Genomic DNA, 25,480 nt, shown 5'->3' on the forward strand with positions numbered 1-25,480 from the left:
ATAAGTAACAAACAAATTATGTTGGGCAGACCAAAATGTATATAATCTTTTTACGTATTTATTCTTCACCAGAAATTGTTATAATTTAACATGTTTAGTAGTCGTCCTCACCGTCACGGCTCCTTGTTTTTTTTTTTTTTGCGTGGAGTTTTCTTTTAATTGTTCTTAGCATATTTAAATTAAAATAACTTTTGCAAATATGAAAACGCAAACAAAACTAGTGATTTATTTGAAATAGAAAAACATACAAACTTGAGAACAAAAGCAAAATCACATAAAAACGGTTGTAATATTAATCGAATCGTACTATAGATTTATAAACAAACCTAAACCAAGACTAAACCAGAGTTTGCCCTCCACCAACCAAGTGAGCTCTAACCGTGTTCACTTCCTAGGTTACATAACAGTGGCGTGGATCATACGTTAACTCAATTAGTTACGATTTATCGGCATCTCAGGTCTTTTTACATATGACAGATTGAGAATCCATCCACGACAAAAAGATTCTGATATTAAAAGCTCATCTAGGTTCGAAGAAACTCTCAGATATGTTGTCACTCCTCCAGCCAGAAGACTGAGACTGATCTTCCATCGTCGGAGACATCATCTTTCTCATCTCCAATACACTCCCTGGATTCAGAAACGGCGGTTGCGTCGGCGTAGGAATCTCCAAACTCCCTTTCATCATTTTCACAACCGCAGACATGGCAGGACGCTGATCAAACGCTGCTTGAACGCAGAGCAGACCGATCTCAAGCAACCGTGACGCTTCCATCTTGTTGAAGTTGTCCCCCAAAACTGGATCCACAACTTGAACAAAGTTGCTTGTCCCGTACAGACGCCAAACCTAAATTTTCATTTTCAAGATTCAAGAAAATGGTTTGAGCTTAAAACAAACCCTCAAGAAAAAAAAAATGATAATTACTTACCGTTTGGAGGATCGAACTAGAGTCTTGTGAGAAGGCGTTGTTACGTCTTCCGGTTATAACTTCAATCATAAGAACTCCGAAGCTGTATACATCTGCTTTCTCAGTTAGTTTCCCTCGTACAACATACTCTGGTGCCATGTAGCCTCTGTGTTTCACAAGTGGAATAACTTCAAAAATTAGTATAAAAATGGTGTAATCAGTAAAAGTTACAAAAGATAAGTTTAGAGACTTTACAGTGTACCGGCGATGGCAGTGCTGATGTGAGTCTTGTCCTCAGGGAACAATCTAGCCAGTCCGAAATCAGCGATCCTCGGAGTAAAATCATGTTCCAAAAGTATATTACTCAGCTTGATGTCTCTATGTATGATCCTCAGATTTGACTCTTCGTGTAGATACGCCATTCCTTCTGCTGTCCCAAGTATAATCTTGAACCTCTTCGCCCAGCTCAACGGTTGAACATCTTGTCTTACTGTACCAAAAAAAAGAAGCAAGAACCAAATCAATGTAACACTACTGAGACATGGTAATCGCAAAAGATTGGATTTAGGATGAGAACAACAAACCGAAAAGATAGTCATGGAGGCTTTGGTTCGCTATGTATTCATAGACCAAAAGGCTCTCGGGTCCGGTTATGCTGCATCCCAAGAGCTTGACAAGGTTCTTGTGGTCGATTTGGCTTATTAGATTGACTTCGTTAAAGAAATGATCAACCCACTGCTTTGTGTTGAAGAATAGCCTCTTCACCGCAACAGTCTTACCGTTACTAAGAACTCCCTATTGCACAAAAAGGGTAAAGAGTTAACCAATTGAAGAATAAGAATCTCTAAAGAAACAGATAATAAGAACACACCCTACCTTAAATACAGAACCAGATCCTCCTTGGCCTAGCTTATTCTTGTCGCTGAAGTAATCAGTGGCCCTCTCGAGATTCTCATAGGAGAAACAAAGATCAGATTTGTTGGCAAGCATAAACAGAGACCCTAGTTGCTTCTTCTCTACATTACATTACCCACACGCACAAAAAATTATTTAGTATTATCAAGATTTTAAGCTTTACTATAACCACTCATGCTCCAATGTGCAAAACATTTAGAAGTCACAAACCTCTTAGCTTCTTGGCACGTTTCTTCTTATACAAGAAACCTAAAGCAGAGACCAACAGAACAAAAGCTACCACCGAAGATGTCACCGCCAAAATCACAGCCAAGTGGTTATGACCTGATTAATAACAAAAAAGAATAGACTTAAATAAATCAACCTATTAGTGAAATGTTTCTAAATCAATGCCTCAGTTTTGTGTTTAATCTGTAACCAATGTTCAATAACATTCCATAAAATGTAACAATATATACTAATCTAAGTCACATTTCAAGCTTTATCTACTTACCACCATTTCCATCTGATGTTGAATTTCCAGAGTTATTGTAAAACTTCAGATTAGAAAACCTCATGTAACAGCCAGCGTTAAGAGCTCGACCTTCTTCTTTACCCAAACAAGAACCGATTTGTTCTGAAGCTTTACTCAAACACTCAGCACAACCACTGCGGGTAAGAGGCTCCCAACACTGAGCCAAACCGTGAGCCGTCACGTTACGTCTATCCACAAATCCAGCGTAGAAACCACCGTTCCTCACCGCCTCCACGCTCATAAACTTCACCAACTCCGCGGCGTTAGCCCGGAATAACGTCCGGTTTACCCCGGTTATCTCCTTATTAGAACAATTAGTCACGTCTTGCGAGCTTAACGTCTCGTTGAAGAAGTTGTACTCGTCGTACCTAATCAAGTATAAAATTAGATACAACTAAATTTCGGATTTTTTAAAAATATACTTGTTTTGTTTAGAATTATGAAATAATAAATAATAACAAAAAAATTATGTTAAATTTAAAATTTAATGTTTTATTCATAAGATCAGTATCATATAACCAAAATACTCAAAAAAAATTTCCTAAATTGGAATAAAAAATTATATTTTCGGCTGAGACGAGAATGATACCTAATGAAGCATCCATCGGAGAAGACACGACCACCACGAGTGCCTCGTTGAAAGGGTAAGCAACGAGGGACTTTAGCTTTGATCTGAGCGAAACACAAGTCGCAGTCTTTCTTGTCAAGATCTTTCATGCACTCTCCGTAAGCGTAGACCGTTAAGTTCCCTGTGCCGTTGACTACTTGCCCGTAGCCTTTAGCTTCCACTAGCGGAGACACTGCGTCCATGGCGGCGAGGAAGTTGGTGACGACGAGACTTCTTTGCTGAGGGGTCGTTGTTCTGTTGCTGCATCGCTGAGCCACCGTCTCTCCTCTCGAATCGGAGATCACAGGGTTTAAGAACAAAAAACCGACAAGGAGGAGAAGAGAGAGGTTGGAGATGAAAGTCGTCATCTTGGTTTCGAGGGTTTGGTCTTGTGGAGTTTAGTAATATAACATTTGTTTTGGAGTTTTTGATCTTTATTCTGTTTTTTTTTAATTGATTTTTTTTCTTCAAAGTGGAATCGGGAGATAGAGAAAGGAAGGAGAGACACGAATCTGGAAGTTTAAATTCGATTTGCGGTTGTTGGGTCAAGCGGAAAAAGAAAAAAAAATCAACTTTGAGTTTTCGTCTTTGCTTGGGAGAGATGATGGGTGTGGAGAGTCAAAGAGAGACTTTCGATGATGATGATTCAAGGAAATAGAGCGATCGCATTTAGGACAGGGAAATTAGAAATGAAAACAACTAACGACGCCGTTTGGAGTTATGTTTTTTTTGCTATGTACGGTTTATGGGTGGGACATGACGTCAGCGCTTTGTCACCTTTTTGGATATGTTCGGTTTTGTAACCCATGTCTTTTTGCGCCGAAAAAGAAAACTAAATTCTGTGATACTCCAGTTGTCAACTTGTCGTTAGTTTGTAAGTAGTACGTGGGTCATAATATTAATCACAAGACTATCTTAAAGAGAGAACGAAGTATCAAAACTATGAGAATGTATAGAGATGACAAGGAAATTGAATGATTATGTGGGTTACGTGATTTTTATAATTGGATTAGCAATTTTAGCATAGTGATTATTAGTTTTGGATCTACCATTCCCAATTTTAGCTCATCAAAATCGGTTCAAGGCTTGTTAAGATTGTGGGATGGCCATCATGGCCTACGATCTTCAGATTCACCGAGAAGACAATACACTACCTCAAATCCGGATTTGAGAGGGGAATGTTCAATATAATAGCATATAGAGAAAATATAGAAATAAGTTCAAATGTTAGAAAACTAACTCTAATGGCATAATATATAGGCCGTATTGTGAGGGTTGTCTCTAGATCAGTTAGCAACTTCAATCTCTCTCGTTTAATAGGGAGATTACGACATATGCCTCATTGCAAGGTCATCTCAAAGCCAAATCAACTTCAATCATACTTTTATTATTTTGCCACCTCTTTCCGTCGACCATCTTTTTCAACCATCGATTAGTATAATCTTCCGTATAATATATTCTGAAAATGACATAATTATAAATGTGTAAACCCTCTAACGTCGCTTTTTGAAAATTGCATTTCTGGTTTAAATATTTCCTGATAAGTGATAAATCGTATATACAATTAACAAGAAGTACATAGTACGTATGTGCATGTATGTTACTTTGTAGTTTATACGTATGTGAACATGTATAAGCTTTTTCCTTGCAAGATGCCAGCCTATACACTAGTATTTATACTTAGGCTGTGAACTAATCAGTGTCTTTATTTTTGTTTAGTTTGGGATCGTAGAATATAATTAGTCAAAATACAGGACTCTAAAAGAAGAAAAATGGTTTATAAGTCGTTGAATTTTTGTTTACAGTGTATAACGAAAAATATCTCTGCTTTTTCATTTGCATAACCTCTAGAATACTATGACATATATACGACCGGAGTCAATGCTTATCATATAACATTAGTTTAATCAACAAAACTACAAAAACTAATCGAAACTCCGTGACTAGTTCAACGCAAGATCTTGATTTCTGACGGATTGTAATATATAAATCTAAAAGTGCGTAACACGGTTTCTTAAATTATTGGTACAGATACAGCGTTTACAACGAATAAAACCAATTAGGCTCCGAGTGGAAAACGGAACAAAGATGGGTCATCTACCATGGTGGAGGAACTGAATAAATTTTGCCATTCACAATTATTGAAAAATATAAGCAGTTTTTTTTAGAAAAAATATAATTTGATCCACTACTAAAAAGTGGTCGATGTTTTAAGGTTCGGAAAAATTGGAACAAAAATGGATTTAGCGATACAAATGTGGATCGAACGAATCTAGTGGTCCAAAACATATGTTTAAATGGTGAAAGTTGATAAAAAAACAGTCTAAGTTTTTATAAATTAATTTATAAATATGAAAGCTTATTTAAATTATAATAAAAAGTACTTTTTGAGAAAGAGATAAAATTTACTTTCCATACAATAGTTTTAATATATTAATACACAAATATAATTTTTAATATATTTAAAGTTAATATATTTTAAATCAAACATATATATTTCTAACATGTAATAAATATTTTAAAATGTATAGTATCTAATATTTTTGATTTTTTTTTAAAAAAAAATTATACTAAATAAAATAATTATATCAATATTAATACAAAATTACAATAATTAATACAAAGATACAATAATATGTATGTAACAATGTAATTCAAATTCTTAAAAACATGTTTATAGATCATAAAGACATAAAGTAAATGTAATTTACAATATTATTTTTTACTTTTTCTTTATAAAAATTTACATTAGTTTTTCTATAAGCAGACATACTACTCCCTTTCAAAGGTTTTAGGCAGTCCATTCACTTTTCAAAGCTATTAGAATCACTAGTGTTTCATTATACTATCTATTATGTTTCTCCCACTTTTTTTGTAGTGTTTATGGTTTGTTATGAATGAGGATCTAAAGATGGTTCCTCCCACTTGCTGGTTCCCTTCCTTTTTAAACACTTCCCATACAACACTAAGAAGCGTGATCTCGCAACGCTTGATCCATTTTTCCCAATTCGAAGCATGATCAAGTGGACAAGTCGATAAAACAAAAATCGTTTATGCAAACAACCGGGGGTCCCTTAGTACTCACCGCTTAGAAGCAAAGCGACCAGCTCGTGACTAATGACTATCAAAGTCAATGTCAACTCCAAGATATCAAAGCCGTGTATGTGGCATTATTGATATCTACTTGCATTAATGTATCTTTTTCTTGCAGAAAACAAAAGCCCAAACCATGACTGAGACCTAGAAAACTAAACTCTGATCTCTGGAATCAAAACTAAACCGTGTATTGAAATGACTGCAAGACTTTTGTATTCATTTTCTTTTTTGTTGTTTATTGATGAAATCATGTATTTTAGTCTACGATTTGATATGCTCCAAATCTTGTTTTCTTTGGGCCGACGAAACGAATAGTCTTAAGGTTGTTGTTTTCAAGATATTAGGATTAGTGGGCAATCAAAAAAAAAAAAGCCATCTTTGACTTATGTTTAAGGTGTGCCCACTAGTGCGCCGTCACCATCTAAAACACTAGTGTTACTTTTTGACTTACATGGCTATTTTAGTGAACGATAATTTTTCCCTCATTTTTTCTTCCTCTGTATCTTTTTTTGTTTGAGAAAGGGTTTGCTAAATATCTTACATTCACAATTCATGGAAAAAGAGGCTCAGCAAACCCAACAGGGAATTGAATTGTTTGAACAAAATATACTTTGCAATTTTTTAAAAGAGGTTTTGCCTTTAGCAGGTCTGGCTAATGCCAGACCGTTTTCTACCGACCTCTCTATCTCGTCTGATTTAACATTTAAAACTGAATCATCATAACATCAAAATACTCCTTCCGTTTCACAAAGTTACATAACAAAATGTTGTTTCAAAAAAAATCTAATTTTTACATTTTCAATGCATATTTTATTAATTAATTACAAACTTAAACAAAAATTTAATTGCATTCATTGGATTTTTATTGGCTTAAAATTACAAAAAAGATAATTACAAAAAAATGCAAATTTAATGTGTTTTCTTAAAATATGTGAAAAATCTAAAATATGTAACATTTTGAAACATATGGAATAGTATGCATCACTTAAAATAAGTATGGATGTTTCGGATATCTGTTCATAGTTGAATTAGATTTTTAATGTTGCCTAGTTTTCATGTTCATATTTGAATTAAATTTTAAAAAGGGTTTTTAGTTTTCAGCATCAAATTCACAAATTCCTTCAGATATAATAAATTTTCGAATTGGTTAGCTTCATGTGGAGTTTTATCTGATACTCAAAATTATCTAAAACCCAAAAATAAATATCTTCTAAAAGTATCCAACCGTTGATTTTACAGGCCACAGACTCTTTTCAATGATGCACAAAGTTGGAAACAAGAACAAATATAAAGTCAACTAGTATGAAGGGAAACATTGTCCAAACTCGTATTGCAGAGGATAAAACTAATGAAAATATGAAATATATGTACGTTGGTCAAACCGTTTGGATCCAGACCGAAAACTGAAATAACCGAACTAAAACGGCATCAAATTTCATAAATATTCAAACAGATCCTATCTTTAGAACCGAAAAACCAAAAAAAAGATTCAACCGAAACTGAAATGTCCAGGCCTACACAAACGGTTGTAATCTTAACTGTACAGTACTATAGATTATAAACGAATCTAAACCAAGACTAAACAGAAATTTTCCCTCCATGTGAGCTTTAACCATGTTCACTTCCTAGGTTACATAATAGCGTCGTGGTTCATACGTTACCCTCAATTAGTTACACAAGATTTATCGGAATCTCAGCTTTTTAAACATATGACACGGAGATAAACCGATCTTAAAGCTCATCTAGGTTCAAAAAAACTCTCAGATATGTTGTCACTCCTCCAACCCGAAGACTGAGATTGATCATCCATAGGAGAATCCATCGGCGGAGACAACATCTTTCTCATCTCTAATACACTCCCAGGATTCAAAAACGGCGGTTGCGTAGGCTTAGGAATCTCTAAACTCCCTTTCATCATTTTCACAACCGCAGACATCGCAGGCCGTTGTTCAAACGCTGCTTGAACGCAAAGCAACCCGATCTCAAGCAACCGTGACGCTTCCATCTTGTTGAAGTTATCCCCCAAAACTTGATCCACAACCTGAACCAGGTTGCTTGTCCCGTACAGACTCCATACCTAAATTTTTGTTTTCAAGATTCAAGAAAACGGTTGAGCTTAAATCACTCGAGGAAAAAAAAACGTTAATAACTTTGAGAGAGGCACCGTTTGTAGGATCGAAGTAGCGTCTTGTGAGAAGGCATTGTTACGTCTTCCGGTTATAACTTCAATCATAACAACTCCAAAACTGTAAACGTCTGCTTTCTCAGTGAGTTTTCCTCGTACAGCATATTCTGGCGCCATGTAGCCTCTGTTTTCAAGATAAATGTAACAATTGTGTAATAAAAAAAGTGACAAAAGATCAGTTTAGAGACTTTACCGTGTACCGGCAATGGCGGTGCTGATGTGAGTCTTGTCCCCAGGGAACAATCTAGCCAGTCCAAAATCAGCGATCCTTGGAGTAAAATCATGTTCCAAAAGTATATTACTCAGCTTGATGTCTCTGTGTATGATCCTCAGATTCGACTCTTCGTGAAGGTAAGCCATTCCTTCTGCTGTGCCAAGTAAAATTTTGAACCTCTTCGCCCAATCCAACGGTGGAACATCTTGTCTTACTAAACAAAAAAGTAGTAGTAACAGGTCAAATATGATACAATTAAGATATGGTAAACGCACAACGGTTTAAGATGAGAAATACAAACCGAAAAGATAGTCATGTAGGCTTTTATTCGCGATGTATTCATAAACCAGAAGGCTCTCGGGTCCGGTTATGCTACATCCCAAGAGCTTGACAAGGTTCTTGTGGTTGATTTGGCTTATTAAATTGACTTCGTTAAAGAAATGATCAACCCATTGCTTTGTGTTGAAGAACAGTCTCTTCACCGCAATAGTCTTACCGTTACGAAGAACTCCCTGTTGCACAAAAAGGGCAAAAGACTTGAAGAATAGGAACATCCGAAAAAGAAACTCTAAACAAACGGATAATAAAAAAAACACAACCAACCTTAAATACAGAACCAGATCCTCCTTGTCCTAGCTTATTTTTGTCGCTGAAGTAATCAGTGGCCTTCTCGAGATTCTCGTAGGAGAAACATATATTAGATTTGTTGGCAAGCATAAACAGTGGCCCTAGCTGCTTATTCTCTACATTACATACACAGAAAAAAATAATTATCTAGATCAAGATTTTAAACTTTACTATAACCACGCATACTCCAATGACTAATCTCAAAAACTTAGCTACTTCAAGACCTAACTGATTCAACAAAGAACTCAATTTGCAAAACATTCAAAAGTCACAAACCTCTTTGCTTCTTGGCGCGTTTCTTTCTATACAAGAAACCAACAGCTGAGACCAACAGAACAAAAGCCACCACCGAACATGTCACCGCCAAAATCACAACCAAATGGTTATGACCTGATCAACAAACACAAGGAAAGATATAAATAAATCTAACATTCCAGAAATGTTACAATATATAGATATTAATATTAGTCAAGCTTTATCTACTTACCACCATTTCCATCTGCTGTTGAATTTCCAGAGTTATTGTAAAACTTGTTGATCAAATGGGCCTCAATTGTCCTGGCCCAACTACCTGATCCTGCAACAAAAGAGATGTCGGTTAGTTCTGGTGTAATGACAAATAGGATTAGGAAGTTTTCCTTAATACAATATGAATTAGGAACTTTGTAGACCTATATATAAAGGCACGAGGGTTTCATAGAAGGGTCATACGGTTAACTAGCATACGAGGGATAGAGAGCAAAAGACTTGTGCTTTCATCTTTCAAGAGTTGTAATAAGCTTTGGGTTTCTAAGAAAGAGATTAAAAGGTTTCGGTGAAGTTAAATCCATTCTAAGTTCAAAGCATAGAGTTAAGGTTAAATCCTTACAAGTGGTATCAGAGCAATCCAGGTTTTGATTGCAAGGGTGCTTGAACAAGAATGACTAAACCAAAGATCGAGAGGATCGACATAGATCGGTTCGATGGAACAGGAGATTTTTCGCTATGGAAGGTTCGGATGATGGCTCACTTTGGTGTCCTAGGGCTAAAGGATATCCTAACTGATGAGAAGCTTCTAACGGATTCACCAGTCAACAAGGTAGAGGGAGATGATACCTTAAAGGACGCAGAGAAGAAAGAAGCAGAAAGCATCCCGACCATTGATCCCGTTAAGCTCGGAAAATCAGAGAAAGCAAAAGATCTCATTGTTGTGAATGTTGGAAACCAAGTCCTAAGGAAGATTTGCAACTGTGATACGGCTGCTGCGATGTGGACAGCTCTCAACACGCTGTACACGGAGACGTCCTTACCGAATCGTATCTACCTGCAACACAAATTTTACACTTTCAAGATGAACGATTCAAAGACTATTGATGCAAACGTTGATGACTTCCTAAAGCTAGTAGCAGATTTAAATAACTTGAGCGTGGAGGTTGATGAAGAAGTTCAAGCTATACTACTACTAAACTCAATGCCTCAGCGATATGATCAACTAAAGGAGACCCTCAAGTACGGTCGAGACACTCTCAAGATCAACGAAGTAACCGGGGCGGCACGATCTAAGGAGAGGGAGTTATTGGAAAGTGGTAAACTCTCTAAGTCTCAAGATGAGGGCCTATACGTTGAGGACAGAGGAAGAGAATCAAACCGGTCAAACAAAGGAGGAAACAGGAATTGGAAAGGAAGATCTAAGAGCAGGTACGGTAGATCTAAATCTAGACCCAAGTACGATAAAAACAATAAGGGGTGTTTCATATGTGGCAAAGAGGGACATTGGAAGAGAGAATGTCCTGACAGAAGGTCAAATAAATCTGCCAACGTTGCTGCAGAACCGAAACAACCACTAGTGCTCACAGTCAGTACTAACGACTCAAAAGAAGAATGGGTGATGGACTCGGGGTGTTCTTTCCATATCACACCAAACAAAGACGTGTTGTTTGACCTAGAAGAATTCGAAGGAGGGAGAGTTCTTATGGCTAACAATACCCACTGTGATGTAAAAGGAATAGGTAAGATCAGGATTGTGAGACCCGATGGAACCGTGGTGGTTCTCAAGGATGTGAGATACATGCCGACTATGAGCCGGAACTTGATATCTTACGGGATGCTTGAACGATCTGGATGCCAATACGAAGGGAAAGACTTTATGATCAGATTCTACAAGGACGGAAAGGAGATCATATCAGGGAAGTTCAATGGAGGACTATACTACCTACAAGGGACCGTATCTAGAGGAGAAGCAAATGTGTCAAGGGCAGAGATAGACAAGACGACTATATGGCACTCCAGATTATGTCATATGAGTTTAAAGAATCTGAATGTTCTGGTTGAAAAAGGATATGTACCAAAGAAGGAGGTGGACAAACTCGAGTTCTGTGAGACGTGTGTCTTGGGAAAATCTCACAAACAAAGCTTCCCTGCTGCGAAGCATACCACTAAAGAAATTCTAGAGTACATTCATTCAGATTTATGGGGAGCTCCATCAACTCCAGAAAGTCTATCGGGAAGTAAGTACTTCATAAGCTTCATAGATGATTACTCTCGAAAAGTCTGGATTTATTTTCTTAAAACAAAAGATGAAGCCTTCAGCAAATTCAAGGAGTGGAAAGAAGCTGTCGAAAATCAGACGAAGAAGAAAATAAAGTGCTTGCGAACGGATAATGGCCTTGAGTTTTGCAATCAGCAGTTTGATAAACTCTGCAAAGACTCGGGCATTAAGAGACACAAGACATGTCCGTATACTCCGCAGCAGAACGGAGTTTCAGAACGGATGAACCGAACAATCATGGACAAGGTTCGGTGCATGCTCGTGGAGACAGGGTTAGGGCAAGAGTTCTGGGCCGAAGCTGCTTCAACGGCCACATATGTGATCAATCGATCTCCTAACTCTGCAATTGATTATGAACTACCTGAGGAGAGATGGACAGGTACGAAGTGCGACCTAAGCAACCTTAAGAGGTTCGGGTGTTCGGCTTTTGTTCATAAGGTTCAAGCAAAAACGAGTCCAAGGGCCATAAAAGGAGTATTTATGGGATATCCGTTTGGTACTAAAGGATATCGTGTGTGGATTGAAGAAGATAGGAGATGTGACACAAGTAGAAACGTTGTGTTCAATGAAGAAGAACTATACAAACACACGATACATGATGTTAAAGACACAGAGAGAGATCCAAAGAAGACCGAGACGAGACGTGTAACATTTAAAGAAAATCTTATCGAAGGTCCTACTCCATCTAAGAAAGAAGACGAGGGGTTACAGTTTCTAGGTGGAGCTTCATTACCCAAGACATCGAATGAAACAGAAGAGGACGAAACAAGTCAAGAAGATGAAAACGAGCCCGAAGCAGAGTCAAGCATTGACGGCTACATGCTGGCTAGGGATCGTGTTAGAAGGCAAATAAAACCACCATCCAGATTTGAAGATGAAGATTTCGTAGCATATGCACTAGCCGCAGCAGACGAGTTAGAGATTGAAGAACCAAAAACCTTCAATGAAGCAATGACAAGTAAGAAACAAAGGCAATGGAAGAATGGAGCAGATGAAGAGATGGATTCACTCCAACGAAATCGTACCTGGATCTTGATAGAGAAACCTGAGAATGCAAGAGTAGTAGGATGCAAGTGGATTTTCAAGTTAAAACCCGGAATCCCAGGAGTAGAGGAGCCGAGATATAAGGTGAGATTGGTGGCTCAAGGTTTCTCACAACAAGAAGGAATTGATTACAACGAAGTGTTTTCTCCGGTGGTAAAACACGTATCAATTCGCATAATGCTCTCACTTGTGGTTAACAACGATTACGAGCTAGAGCAGATGGACGTGAAGACGGCATTCTTACACGGCGATCTTGAAGAAAGGATTCTTATGAAGCAACCTGAGGGCTATGTTAAGAAAGGGGATGAGAACAAAGTATGCTTACTCAAGAAATCCTTATATGGGCTTAAAAAATCACCAAGGCGATGGAATCACAGGTTTGATTGTTTCATGAAAACTCAACAGTTCGTGAGAAGTAAAGAGGATCCATGCGTCTACATGAAGAATGTCAAGACATCCCAAGCTGTGTTTTTACTTCTATACGTTGATGACATGCTCATAGCCTCAGGAGATCATCAAGAAATCAGAAAAATAAAAGAGAGTTTGAGCAAGGAATTCGAGATGAAAGACTTGGGAAAAGCGTCAAGAATATTAGGAATGGATATCATAAGAGATAGATCAAAAGGAGTCCTAATACTATCGCAAGAAAGCTACCTAAAGAAGGTAGTGGAAACGTTTGGCATGACTGATGCAAAGGCCGTGGTGTCCCCAACTTCATCTCAGTTTAAACTAAGGAGCCTCACACCAGATCAAAAGGAAGAAGAAGGAAGTTGCATGGAAGAGATACCATACGCGAGTGCCGTAGGAAGTATTATGTACGCTATGGTTGGCTCTCGACCTGATCTAGGCTTTGCCGTTGGATTGATAAGTCGGTTCATGTCTGAACCTGGAAAAGAACACTGGGCGGCTGCTAAGTGGGTTCTAAGATACCTAAAAGGAGCTACAGGAAGGTGTCTTACATTCACTAAGAATTCAAAATTCAGCATAGAAGGATTTTGTGATTCTGATTACGCAACAGACCTTGACAGAAGAAGGTCAGTTACTGGATATGTGTTTCAAGTTTGGGGAAATACTATAAGCTGGAAATCAGGATTACAAGACGTAGTAGCTCTTTCGACAACCGAAGCTGAGTACATGGCTCTAACCGCGGCTGCGAAAGAAGCTTTATGGCTAAGAAGACTATGCAAAGAACTAGGATTCGAGCAAGAAAGTGTCAAGATCAATTGCGATTCACAAAGCGCTATAGCCCTAGCAAAGAATCATGTTCATCACGAACGAACAAAGCATATTGACACTAAATATCATTTCATCAGAGATGTAGTCGAAGATGGCAGTGTTACTCTATCTAAGATCCATACTAGCAGGAACCCAGCAGATTTTCTAACTAAAGCCTTACCAGGGCAAAAGTTTGATCTGTGTTGTGAACTCCTCAAGATAGCCTAAGAGACTGGCACGGCAGGTAACTTCGTTATCGATTCACCTCGCACAAGAAGAAGTAATAAGGTTAGAGCAAACAAGTTACTTCTTATCGATAACAAGGAAGCTCAATGGTTACAAGGAAGTTACCTGCTAGGAAGATGCGAGGCAAGGAGTTCTAAGGCAAGGAGGTTTCAGCTCAAGGTGGAGTAGCTGAGGAAGACCGAAACAAGATCTCTAAAGAAACCGGAATGACTAACGGAAACAAAGAAACTAAGTTATTGGAGAGAACGTCTTAAACAGCAATAAAGGAGCTGAAGGGAGACGAGTACCTCAATCACACAAGGAATCTCAACTGATCGAGTTAAACGACATAATTAAAGTCTTAAACAAGCTAAGTAAGGAGCTGAAGGGAGACATGGGGTTGTTTTACACAGCAGAGGAGGCAATAAAGGTTTGCCTGAAAAGCTGAGAGAAGATCAGAAAATTGAGAAGTTAAGGGATCAGTACAAAGGCAGGAAGAGTAAGAAGATTTCAGCTCAAAGGTGAAGAATCAAAAGAGACTTACCGGGAAATGGGACGTCAAAATTCCGGTGAAGTTTCTCTCTTCCCCGATGGTTTTGAGAGAATAATTTTCTCAGGAGAAAGAAGAAGTCGCGATCTATTTTTCAAAATAAACCAGGATCGGAGTAAGAGACGGCGTCGGGGGAAACATCGACGGAGGATTCATGGAGGAGCTGATTCAAATATCTTCAAAAGGCGAGGCGGATTAGAAAATCGAAGAACCTTGACGAAGGAACGGTTCGATTAGAAGCCATCATCACTTGGAATCATCATCACCGCAAGAGTCGTCGACCATGGAAGAAGCTCGAGACGTCTTCGGTGGTATCGAGGAAGAAGAGAAGAGAAGCTGAGAAGAAAAAAAAAATTAAGGCCCAAGGTGGAGTTTGTTGATCAAATGGGCCTCAATTGTCCTGGCCCAACTACCTGATCCTGCAACAAAAGAGATGTCGGTTAGTTCTGGTGTAATGACAAATAGGATTAGGAAGTTTTCCTTAATACAATATGAATTAGGAACTTTGTAGACCTATATATAAAGGCACGAGGGTTTCATAGAAGGGTCATACGGTTAACTAGCATACGAGGGATAGAGAGCAAAAGACTTGTGCTTTCATCTTTCAAGAGTTGTAATAAGCTTTGGGTTTCTAAGAAAGAGATTAAAAGGTTTCGGTGAAGTTAAATCCATTCTAAGTTCAAAGCATAGAGTTAAGGTTAAATCCTTACAAAACTTGTGAGTAGAAAACCTCATGTAACAGCCAGCGTTAAGAGCTCTACCTTCTTCTTTACCCAAACAAGAGCCGATTTGCTCTGAAGCTTTACCCAAACACTCAACACAACCACTACGAGTAAGAGGCTCCCAACACTGAGCCAAACCGTGAACCGCCACGTTACGTTTATCCACAAATCCAGCATAGAAACCACCGTTCCTCACCGCCTCCACGCTCATAAACTTCACCAACTCCGCCGCGTTATCCCGAAATAACGTCCGGTTTACTCCGGTTATCTCCTTTTCAGAACAATTAGTCTGGTCTAGCGAGCTTAAAGTCTCGTTGAAGAAGTTGTACTCGTCGTACCTACAATATTCCATCAGTTTGATAAAAAAATGCATGTTTTAGAAGAAAAAATTTCATTTTTCTATCTTTATACATTTTTACTAAGTAATAATGATTAATTATAATTTTTTTAAATTAATTACATTTATTAAATTCCTATTAGTTTAGAATTGTACAAAATAGATAATAATAAATTTTGCATCTATAACTAATATTTAATTTTATTAATATGTATGAGAATTTTAAAACATACATGAAACAAACAGAGTATCATATAATCAAATACTCAAAATTTCAGATTTTCAGACTGAGATGATAATGATACCTGACATAGCATCCATCGGAGAAGACACGACCACCACGAGTAATTTGTTGAAAGGGCAAGCAACGAGGGACTTTAGCTTTTATCTGAGCAAAACACAAGTCGCAATCTTTCTTGTCAAGATCTTTCATACACTCTCCGTAAGCATAGACTGTTAAGTTCCCTGTGCCGTTGACTACTTGGCCGTAACCTCTAGCTTCAATTAGTGGAGAGACGGCATCCATGGCGTTAAGGAAGTTGGTGACGACTAGACTTCTTTGCTGCGGGGTCATTGTTCTGTTGTTGCACATCTGAGCCACCGTTTCTCCTCTAGGATCAGAGATCACAGGGCTTAAGAACAAACCCATAAGGAGGAGAAGAAGATGTAAGGAAAAGACAGAGAGACTGGTGATGAAAGATAACATTTGTTATGGCAAGATCTACAACTATTATTGTTTTTCAAAAAATTTTGTACTCTGTATAGTCGACATATGCGTTATTGCAAGGGTCGTCACAAAGCCAAAGAAACTTCAATCATTCTTTTAGTCTTTTGCCACCTCTATACATCGACCATCTTTTTTTGACTAACCGTCGACGTCCTTTTTAAACAATCGATTTATATAATTTGCCATTGTAACGAATAGTCTCGAGTTGTTGTTTTCCACATATATATTAGGATTATTTAGCCATCTTAAAAAAGACATCTTTGACTTACGTTTAAGGTGTGCCCACTAGTGGCGCCCTCACCACATTAATATTTGCTTATTTTATTTTTTCTTTGTTTTCCTCAGTATCTCACGTTCACAATACATGGTAAAAAGAGACTTAGCAAACGCAATAGAGAGACATTTGTTTGAAAAATTATAACAAATTACACTTTGCAATTTTTGTGAGAAGTTATTTTTTCTACCAGCTTTGTCTAAAGTCAAACCGTTTCTACAACAGTCTATAACTCATCAGATATTAGGTTTTACATCAAGAAGATAAAAGAAGTTTGTAAGTATGGAACAAACGGCTATTTATGAAATATAATCACCGGCCATAATATGTGTTCAAAACAAAAAAAAAATCACCGGCCATAATATGGTTATTTTGGACTCATTTGTGTTAGGGTACTTTCATTGCAAGTAAATGAATTTAGGTAGGAACCTAGAGAGTTGCCTCTCAAGCAACTTTCCTTCTGCGTCTTTCTTATGATACAGATCAAATCTATTTGTGCTCGGTGGCAAGCAAGCTAATTTTTTTTTTTTTGGATGTGATTGGAATAGATTATTGCTTTATGTTTTTCGATGTAAAATTTAATCTATATATTTATATGCTATAAATTTATTTGTTGTAAATTTGTAAAACACTATATTTTTCTCTAGAAATAAATCTTTTTGCCGTCTTTTTAAATTTTTCAAAGATATTTTTGATGTAATTTTTTAAAAGAAAAAAGAGCTTAATTGGTTGACATATATAATTTTTTTTTTTTGAGATCAAGACATATATAGTTCTAAACAAAATTTTGGTTGTCTAGAGCATCTACAGCCATAACCAATCATCATTATAAAGCTCTCTAAGGCTCTTTCATTTTGTGTGTCAATAAGTTCTATGAACATTAAATCTATCTCTGTTTTAAGGTTGCTATCACAAACCATAGTTTTCGGTGATAATGTTATTGTTTTAAAAAGAAAATGTATAAGAAACTATTGTAATTTGGAGCAGAGTAGCTGGATGGGTCAGAAGAACCTATATAAAACCTAATATAACAAAACTAAACCCAATATAACAAAACTCCAGGCCCAATTTTGAGTATAAGACAAGCTATGGCCACATATGCATTGTATCATGATGATGTAGCTGTAATAATGTGCGTGGTCATAATCTATAATCACGCCTCTTTGTAAAACACCTCATACACAAAATGACGACTAATCATAGTCGGATGCCGAATCATATAGTATAAATATAAATATTCGGCGGTACTTGTATGAAATAGTAGTTAATGGTATCTCAACAGATAAAATAAAATTTTAACCTCGAGGAAGAAAAAGCTGAGCATGGGACGGGCTTTAGACAGCATCATTGGTCTTACATCAAATTGTTGTATCCTCCTTTTGCTTCAATATTCCTCTTTTTCTTCGCCTTTTTCTCATATTCTCTTTCTCCCTCTTTTAGTTAAAAGGAAACTAGACTGTATGATTATTTTTCTTCTTCTTTTTTGTGTATAAAGATATTTTTTTTCTTTTTAAGAACTAGACTGTTTTAGAACAGTTTAAATGCTAGTATATTTTATTTTAGTTATTTAAATTCGTTCACCCTTCACAGTTCACACAGAGATGGTGTAGTGGAATTTATGATGAGGAATCGGCTTTGTTGAATGATGCCTAGTTTTCCGGAGTATGAAAACGACAAAATATCATGTGTAGACATATTTTATTTTGATCAGGGAAGGTTTGAATCAAAACTGAATCGACCAAAGTTGTTATAAAAATGAATCCTACGTAATACAACGTCAAAACGTTGGTAAGCATAAAAGCAAAACGTGAAGTGATGATTTTATAGTCTCGAATTAGTGGTCGATTAATGAAAACATGTGGTGATTCATTTTTCAATTAGTGGTCGCAATAATTCTCCCCTATGACCACGAGTCATAATTCAGAGATTTACATATAATATACAAAAAATAACACTCCTATGAGCCACCAAAGCTATATCCCCTTGATGCTTTTCTTTTTGTTGACGGGAATCAAATTCTCCCGCTTTATAGAAGACCTTTACTTTCACATTATTCACTATTTGGATTCATTTATTCAACTTTTATGATATTTTCTTTCTTTTTGACTATTAACTTCTACTATCTTAGAATCTTGATTAATATGTTCTAAGTTTTGATCCATTGTCATAATAGGCCACATGTTCAGGTAATGAGTGAATTTTCATACTTTCTCCGCTACATGTATTTTCCGTAAGTGTCTCTACGTACGTATTTAGAAATTTTATATATGTGTGCACGCATGCGTATGGCCCAAGCTCAACCACTTAACCAATTCTGGAAATACATAAATTTGCAGTTAATTACTATTGTGTTACCTATATATATATACACACTTATTGTGATAATGATGTTTCAATTGCCTTAAAAAACTAACAACCAAAATTGTATATATACATATCTTTCCAAAATTAATATGACGTGCTTGTTGTGATAAACTAAAATTGGTATGTAACAATAATGTGGATGAGTACTTAGCGACCATAGTAGAAGTGTAGAACAACCGAAATGTATTGATGGAATTACCAACTCCATGAAATCATGCAAAATATTTTCAAATTTTTAAAAGCACATTTTTACTAAAATTGACCTAAATAAGTTTGCACACTTTAAGTTTAACAACGATAAAAGTTAACCCATTTCCTCAATTCCTCCTCTTATAGCATTATCCAAATTCAACTGTTATTAGGACTCAGTCTGCATGATTCGTTGCATTATTCAAATGTTTTAATATGTTCTAATATGTTAACAATATTTTAGTGTTCATTTCATGCGTCTAGATGATCTAGTTTTATCATCATCAGTTGTGAATGTCTAGATATCTAATCAGTTGAAGATGGGGAAGATTTGTATATCATTTACTCTGAGTGAAAAGCTTTATGAGTCGGAATCGAACATCCAATATAAATGAAAATTGTGAAGTTGAATTTGGCTACTATTAAGATAATGCATGTTATTCCAAACTGAACTCAATCATAAGCTTCCATATGGTCAACCCTGTGTTCTGTGTATAATCAATTGAAAGCAATAAAAAGAAACATTATGGTAAAAGATTGAAAAGATACAAAACATTATATGTTATAGAAGTATTTTCTGAAAATTGTTTTAAAAATGGAAGGGCGATGACCCATTAATTGAGAATAAATGGCCTAACAAACGATCATCAATGTATATGTGTCCCTACGAGGACCGCACCCACTTAAATACCTATTGACCCCCTTTCATTAGAACGACCCACATATAATTATTATCTTAAAATAAAGTATATGTATTGTTGTACATTGTAGTTGCATTATAACGAGATGTTATATATTTATATTCGGAGAAAATTGTAATATTGTCGCTGGAATCTTATAATGTTTGGTCAACATACATACGATTCAAGTATGCATGCTTGGTTAAATCAATCCCTCGAGTTTGAGAGACAATATGATTATGTGTTTCAAAGGTTAGACACTCTCGAGTCTCGACAATTAAATTTCACAAGGCGTACTATGCTATTATAATGCTTTTGAATCCACTAAACTCGCTTTGTTTTCTGCAAATTCATTGTTTTGTGGTATATCCTTCTTCCAGCTTGGAGAGAATCTATAAGCATACTTTAGTCTCTGATTAATTAAGGATAAATAGACTACGTACCGTAAACTCAACACTTCTTAATAAAAAAAGTCATCTTAGATTGTTTGCTTTGAGAATTCATAAACATTATAATATTCCAGAAGTAACTACACTGCGGTGGAATAAAAAATTTTAGATTTGTAATATTTTCTTAATTGTAACATGGAACATAAATGTAAATTGTACAGGACTCTACATAAACTGTTTAAGAAACATAAAAGATGGGGAAAGAGAGGGTAACACCAGAAAGCAACAAAGTTTGAAGAAACCCAAATTCAAAGGTACTCAATTTCATCTGAACCCTGGTCCCTTTCTTCAAACCAAAGAATGATTACACCAAATCCAAGTTTCCCCTATAAATGACTATTCTCATATAATATAAAGTTTACTTCTCTTCTCTCCCTCTCTACCTCTTCTTTTATCCATTTACTTATTAATGTTTCTAAAAATTTGCAAAACCCTTGATAAAATAAACTTTTGATTCCATCACAAACCCTGTATTAATATCACCATTATGCACCCATATGCCCAAAACTTTCGCAACACTCAACCCTAACAAATTTTTTTTTTATAATTCTTTATTGTTTTCTGTTCTTCTGGGGTTTCTTAGAGAAAGTGATTATGTGTTTAATGTGTTTGTTGGGAGATGTGTCAGAAACATCAAGGAGACGAACAACAACAATAAGGAACCCTATTAAATGTTGTCTTTTGAATTACTCATCAAGAAGAAGAAAACAACAGCACATCAGATGTTTTCTTCATCATCATAGTCCGCACCAAGTTTCATTCAAGTCCATTACCATGTTTTCTTCTAGCTTCCTCAGATTGGTTCTATTACTATGTCTTGTCTCTTCTTCCTTCTCCACCGCTTCTCCCTCAAATTCTACTGCCGCCGATCAAACTCTCAGGCCGCAAGAAGAGCTCCAGAAGCTGAAACTGATTAGACAAGAACTCCAAAAGATCAACAAGCCTGCCGTCAAAACCATTCAGGCAATTTCTATATTCTCCAAATTTGTCAATATGATCAATGCATTTAGAAAGATCTCTTTGTTAACTCTATTTTCAGTCGATTTTTTAAAAACAATTCCTTGCAGATACTCTGTTTTCTTACTCTGTTTTTTGCTCTGTTTCTTCTCTCTATGTGTTATGTTTATGCAGAGCTCAGATGGAGATACAATAGATTGTGTTTTGTCTCATCAGCAACCTGCTTTCGATCATCCTCTCTTACAGGGACAGAGACCAATGGTAAACTACTTCTCCATTTTCTTTGGGTCTTTACACATTTAAAAACCATAAGCATCACAGTAAAGAGTTCAACTTTACGTCAATTAGGATCCACCTGAGCTCCCCAAAGGATACGTCAAAGATGAAGACTCCTACGAAGATTCTCAACTATGGAGTTTATCCGGCGAGTTTTGCCCGGAAGGCACAATTCCGGTAAGAAGAACAACGGAACAAGACATGCTAAGAGCAAGTTCTGTTCGGAGATTTGGTCGGAAAATCAGGCGCGTGAGGAGAGATTCCTCAAGTAACGGACACGAAGTAAGTACCATTTTATTAATGTTATAACAATCAACCAAAAAGTCAGAGCTTTCCTATAAAGAAAAAGATATATAATGATACCAAAGTTCAGCTTTTACGCAATTCTCTGCACGCACTTGTATCCAAACTCCAAAAACAATTCGATTTTCAAAAAATAAAATATAAAAATGAGTACATTTTTGTTAGCATGCGGTGGGATACGTATCCGGGAGACAATACTACGGAGCTAAAGCAAGTATTAACGTGTGGTCGCCACGTGTTGCTAGCCAACACGAGTTCAGTCTTTCTCAGATTTGGGTTATCGCCGGTTCTTTCACTCACGATCTTAATACCATCGAAGCCGGTTGGCAAGTACGTCATTAACATAGTATAATAATGATAATATTGCGATTCTTATTAGTTTTTTTTTATGGACTAATGTAGCAATTTGATTACAGATTAGTCCTGAGCTATACGGAGATACATACCCAAGATTCTTTACCTATTGGACGGTAAATGTTTAATTACTTTTGTTTTACTATGCTAAAGTAAATAAGTTTGATTGAATTAACATTTGCTAACAATGGTAGTGATGATGATTTTTCAGTCCGATGCATACCGATCGACGGGTTGCTACAATTTATTGTGTTCCGGTTTTGTTCAAACCAACCGTAGAATCGCGATAGGAGCTGCGATTTCTCCTAGATCTTCGTATAGAGGTGGACAATTCGATATAAGCTTATTGATCTGGAAGGTGACTCTCGACACTCCTTATTCATTAATTAAAATTTTACCTTATACTATGGCTTTTAGTTTGTAAGTTGTTAATCACATAGTTAACATACACTTTTGTGATTCATCAGTCATTATCTCGTTTATTTCATTTTATATATGTTTTCTGTAATTCAATAGCGTTACCAATCATATCTAACCAGTTAAGAAAAGAATTCAAAGCACATGGTTCACATCAATGTTTCCTGCGTCAACACAGCTCATTGTACTTTTATAAGATGTGTCTCCACGAATCTTAAAGTACTTTAAATTTGTATTATTCATAATAATAACAATATGTTAATTATTTATAGGATCCCAAGCACGGTCACTGGTGGCTACAATTCGGGTCGGGTACATTAGTCGGTTACTGGCCAGCGTTTCTATTCACGCATCTAAAGCAACATGGGAGCATGGTCCAGTTCGGAGGCGAGATTGTGAATACCCGACCTGGTGGTTCACACACTTCGACCCAAATGGGCAGTGGCCATTTTGCCGGTGAAGGTTTTGGTAAAGCATCGTATTTCCGGAATCTCCAAGTGGTTGATTGGGACAATACTCTTCTGCCCGCTTCGAATCTAAAGATTCTCGCTGATCATCCCAATTGTTATGATATAAGAGGTGGGACGAATCGTGTGTGGGGTAACTATTTTTATTATGGAGGTCCAGGAAAAAACCCTAGATGTCCATGAAGAATCAGGAAACGTACGTTACTATTATTCTTTACATGTAGTGGCTTAATGATTTTTGAGATTAGAAAGGAATTTACAAGTATCTTTGGGGCTAGGTGTGTTTGCAAATATCATGTGGATGAATTTATCACCACGAGGGCACTTTGTTTTTGTTTTTGTTTTTTCACAGATGGTAAGTATAAAGTTGGGCAGTGTTATATTTTTTGTTTGTCTTATTTTTAGGAAATTGTGATATTTTACGGATTTTGTAATGTGTAAATGTAGACTATTCATAAGACAGAATGTTGTATTGTCATGTCGTATACTCGTAACTTTTTTTTTCTTTTGAAAAAAAATCTACAATGGTGAGATTCGTCATTGGTGGACCAGAAGGCAGTTATGTGGAAACAGTATGAATTAGTTGTAGCAGAGACCGAATCATTAACTGGGGATGGTTATAAATATTGATTCTGACCATTAGATTCAACATTCATGTCACAACTATGAACTGTCTATTTTGAATAAATATTATAATGAAGACTTAATAAGCAAGATGAAAATTAGAGGTGGAGATGTATTTACGTGGTACCATAAACTAAAATGCAGATTTTAATGATCTTCATTAAATGCATCCAGATGCTATTTAAAGCAAACTTTTAACAGTTAGGCTAGGGATCAAGCTCCGGCTCAGACTCACAATCATATCTCCATGCCATTTAAATCAATTTGAAAAATATATATACAAATAAGTTTTCACTCGGTTCATAAAACCTCTGAAACCTAACTAAAGATAGCACACTACTCATAGAGTAAAAGAAGTGTTGAACTCTTTTCTTCAATTTACCAAAAAGAGTGTTAGCAATAGATATACTTTCCCCTTAGCAGCTGTTCTTAGAATTTCTTAACGAATGAAGAAATATGGGCCTTTATTAGGCCTCATAGACGTAGCTGAAAATGGATTGGGCTAGTTAGATATACGGCCTTGACCAATTTGGGGCAACACAAAGTTTACGATATAAGAATCGGTGGAGGGTGGATTCTAGAACTCCATCCCGAGATCCGTCGTGGGTTTGATGTCTTAGACATTGGTCGTTTAGTGAATATCGTCAAGACTTATCTTAAATAAAAAGAAGAAGAAAAAAACTCGGGACTAATCCATATGAAAGAACCTGGGAATATGATTTGAATCTGTTTGTGTTTAATTAACGTCGACAAGTAACAAGAACAACGGCGAGTGAAGTGGGAGCACAAAGCATGCAAACCGACTAATCATGTTCTTGTCCTTTCTCTCAACGTTTTAACTAAGTAAGCCCGCCATTTGGCCAACACTCTCAGATAATATATTACTTATAAAATTAGAATATTACGAAACATTTAAGGAGAATTAAAAGGAAGGTAAAACTGCAATTATGAGAGAGTGGACAATTTAAAGTCAAAGCTAATATGGAAGACACATAATCATATCGAACCTTTCCACGTGCTAACACTATCCTTCAAAAAGACATACCTTAAACTCATGATCAAAATTAACTTGGTAAATTTTAGTGTAGTACGCACACTTTTAGAATTCTTTTATCCGCGACATTTTTAAAATCGTAGGCATATCATGGTCTACTCGATAAAACGCATTGATAAGCAAAGGCCGCTATAGTGTTTTTTATATATATATCCTATCGGATAATCTGGCTGGTCCAAGAAGAATGTACGTAATGCTATAGAATAGATTCTTGATCCGAATTTAGAATATCTTCCTACTAATGCTAAAAAATGGATCAGTCATTTATTACGATTCACCTTTTTAATCAGTTGAGCCAAAATTTTAATTTACACCAAATAGTGATAATTTAGTTCCCAAAGAAAAATACCCTATAATGTTTCGGCACTATAACATATTTAGAGTATATTAGTTAAAAAAAATTAAAGATGATGTAGTGGTAAATATTGCTATTATCTGACTTGGAGATGCAAAGCATATTTATTTATCTCAACATTTTTGCAATGTTTTAGTAAAAAAAAAACATTTTTTCAATGTAGGGTTAGGAGTTTCTATGAAATAGATATAACCATATATAATCTTCGTGTCAGAATATGATCACAAGAAAAACAGATATACTAATCAATTAGCAGATAAAACTTTATCAGTGAAAACATGGTAACGTGTTGGTTTTGTGTATA

General features: G+C 36.3%; 3 protein-coding genes across 4 annotated transcripts; 1 reads left to right on the top strand and 2 right to left on the bottom strand.

Moving 5' to 3' along the window:
* Positions 1-204: 204 nt before the first annotated feature.
* On the bottom strand, positions 205-17,330 carry LOC103831588 (cysteine-rich receptor-like protein kinase 3). Of its 2 annotated transcripts, XM_033274326.1 has the most exons (11): positions 16,443-17,330; positions 15,992-16,318; positions 15,342-15,687; positions 9,554-9,596; positions 9,343-9,456; positions 9,043-9,182; positions 8,741-8,951; positions 8,419-8,653; positions 8,205-8,349; positions 7,766-8,117; positions 205-517 (listed from the first exon to the last, which is right to left on the bottom strand). In XM_033274326.1, the coding sequence occupies exons 2-10, from the start codon at positions 16,276-16,278 to the stop codon at positions 7,779-7,781; spliced, it is 1,860 nt and encodes a 619-aa protein (XP_033130217.1). In that variant the 5' UTR covers positions 16,279-16,318; positions 16,443-17,330; the 3' UTR covers positions 205-517; positions 7,766-7,778. The 2 variants fall into 2 exon arrangements, with proteins under 2 accessions (XP_033130217.1, XP_033130216.1); XM_033274325.1 differs by having other exon boundaries at positions 15,992-17,330.
* LOC103831589 (cysteine-rich receptor-like protein kinase 3) lies at positions 271-5,334 on the bottom strand. Its single transcript, XM_009107474.3, has 8 exons — positions 2,927-5,334; positions 2,317-2,705; positions 2,034-2,147; positions 1,785-1,924; positions 1,493-1,703; positions 1,164-1,398; positions 930-1,074; positions 271-847 (listed from the first exon to the last, which is right to left on the bottom strand). The coding sequence occupies exons 1-8, from the start codon at positions 3,310-3,312 to the stop codon at positions 521-523; spliced, it is 1,947 nt and encodes a 648-aa protein (XP_009105722.1). The 5' UTR covers positions 3,313-5,334; the 3' UTR covers positions 271-520.
* A 3,389-nt stretch (positions 17,331-20,719) lies between the features above and the next one.
* LOC103831590 lies at positions 20,720-23,628 on the top strand. The gene is made up of 7 exons (XM_009107475.3): positions 20,720-21,332; positions 21,501-21,587; positions 21,675-21,884; positions 22,071-22,235; positions 22,322-22,375; positions 22,471-22,617; positions 22,949-23,628. The coding sequence occupies exons 1-7, from the start codon at positions 20,964-20,966 to the stop codon at positions 23,324-23,326; spliced, it is 1,410 nt and encodes a 469-aa protein (XP_009105723.1). The 5' UTR covers positions 20,720-20,963; the 3' UTR covers positions 23,327-23,628.
* Positions 23,629-25,480: the final 1,852 nt, after the last annotated feature.

This window comes from Brassica rapa, chromosome A07, assembly GCF_000309985.2.
Source record: "Brassica rapa cultivar Chiifu-401-42 chromosome A07, CAAS_Brap_v3.01, whole genome shotgun sequence".
NCBI lineage: Eukaryota > Viridiplantae > Streptophyta > Magnoliopsida > Brassicales > Brassicaceae > Brassica > Brassica rapa.

Bases quoted from the DNA above. Each gene is read 5' to 3' on its own strand.
- LOC103831589 (XM_009107474.3), bottom strand. From the start codon at position 3,312: ATGACGACTTTCATCTCCAACCTCTCTCTTCTCCTCCTTGTCGGTTTT. The intron at 1,704-1,784 runs GTAGGGTGTGTT...TTTGTGCAATAG, and splicing joins GATCTGGTTCTGTATTTAAG to GGAGTTCTTAGTAACGGTAA. The intron at 1,075-1,163 runs GTAAAGTCTCTA...TGTGAAACACAG, and splicing joins ACTGCCATCGCCGGTACACT to AGGCTACATGGCACCAGAGT.
- LOC103831588 (XM_033274325.1), bottom strand. From the start codon at position 16,392: ATGTTATCTTTCATCACCAGTCTCTCTGTCTTTTCCTTACATCTTCTT. The intron at 8,350-8,418 runs GTAAAGTCTCTA...TCTTGAAAACAG, and splicing joins ACCGCCATTGCCGGTACACG to AGGCTACATGGCGCCAGAAT. The intron at 8,118-8,204 runs GTGCCTCTCTCA...ACAAAAATTTAG, and splicing joins CTACTTCGATCCTACAAACG to GTATGGAGTCTGTACGGGAC.
- LOC103831590 (XM_009107475.3), top strand. From the start codon at position 20,964: ATGTGTTTAATGTGTTTGTTGGGAGATGTGTCAGAAACATCAAGGAGA. The intron at 21,333-21,500 runs GCAATTTCTATA...ATGTTTATGCAG, and splicing joins CTGCCGTCAAAACCATTCAG to AGCTCAGATGGAGATACAAT. The intron at 21,885-22,070 runs GTAAGTACCATT...CATTTTTGTTAG, and splicing joins CCTCAAGTAACGGACACGAA to CATGCGGTGGGATACGTATC.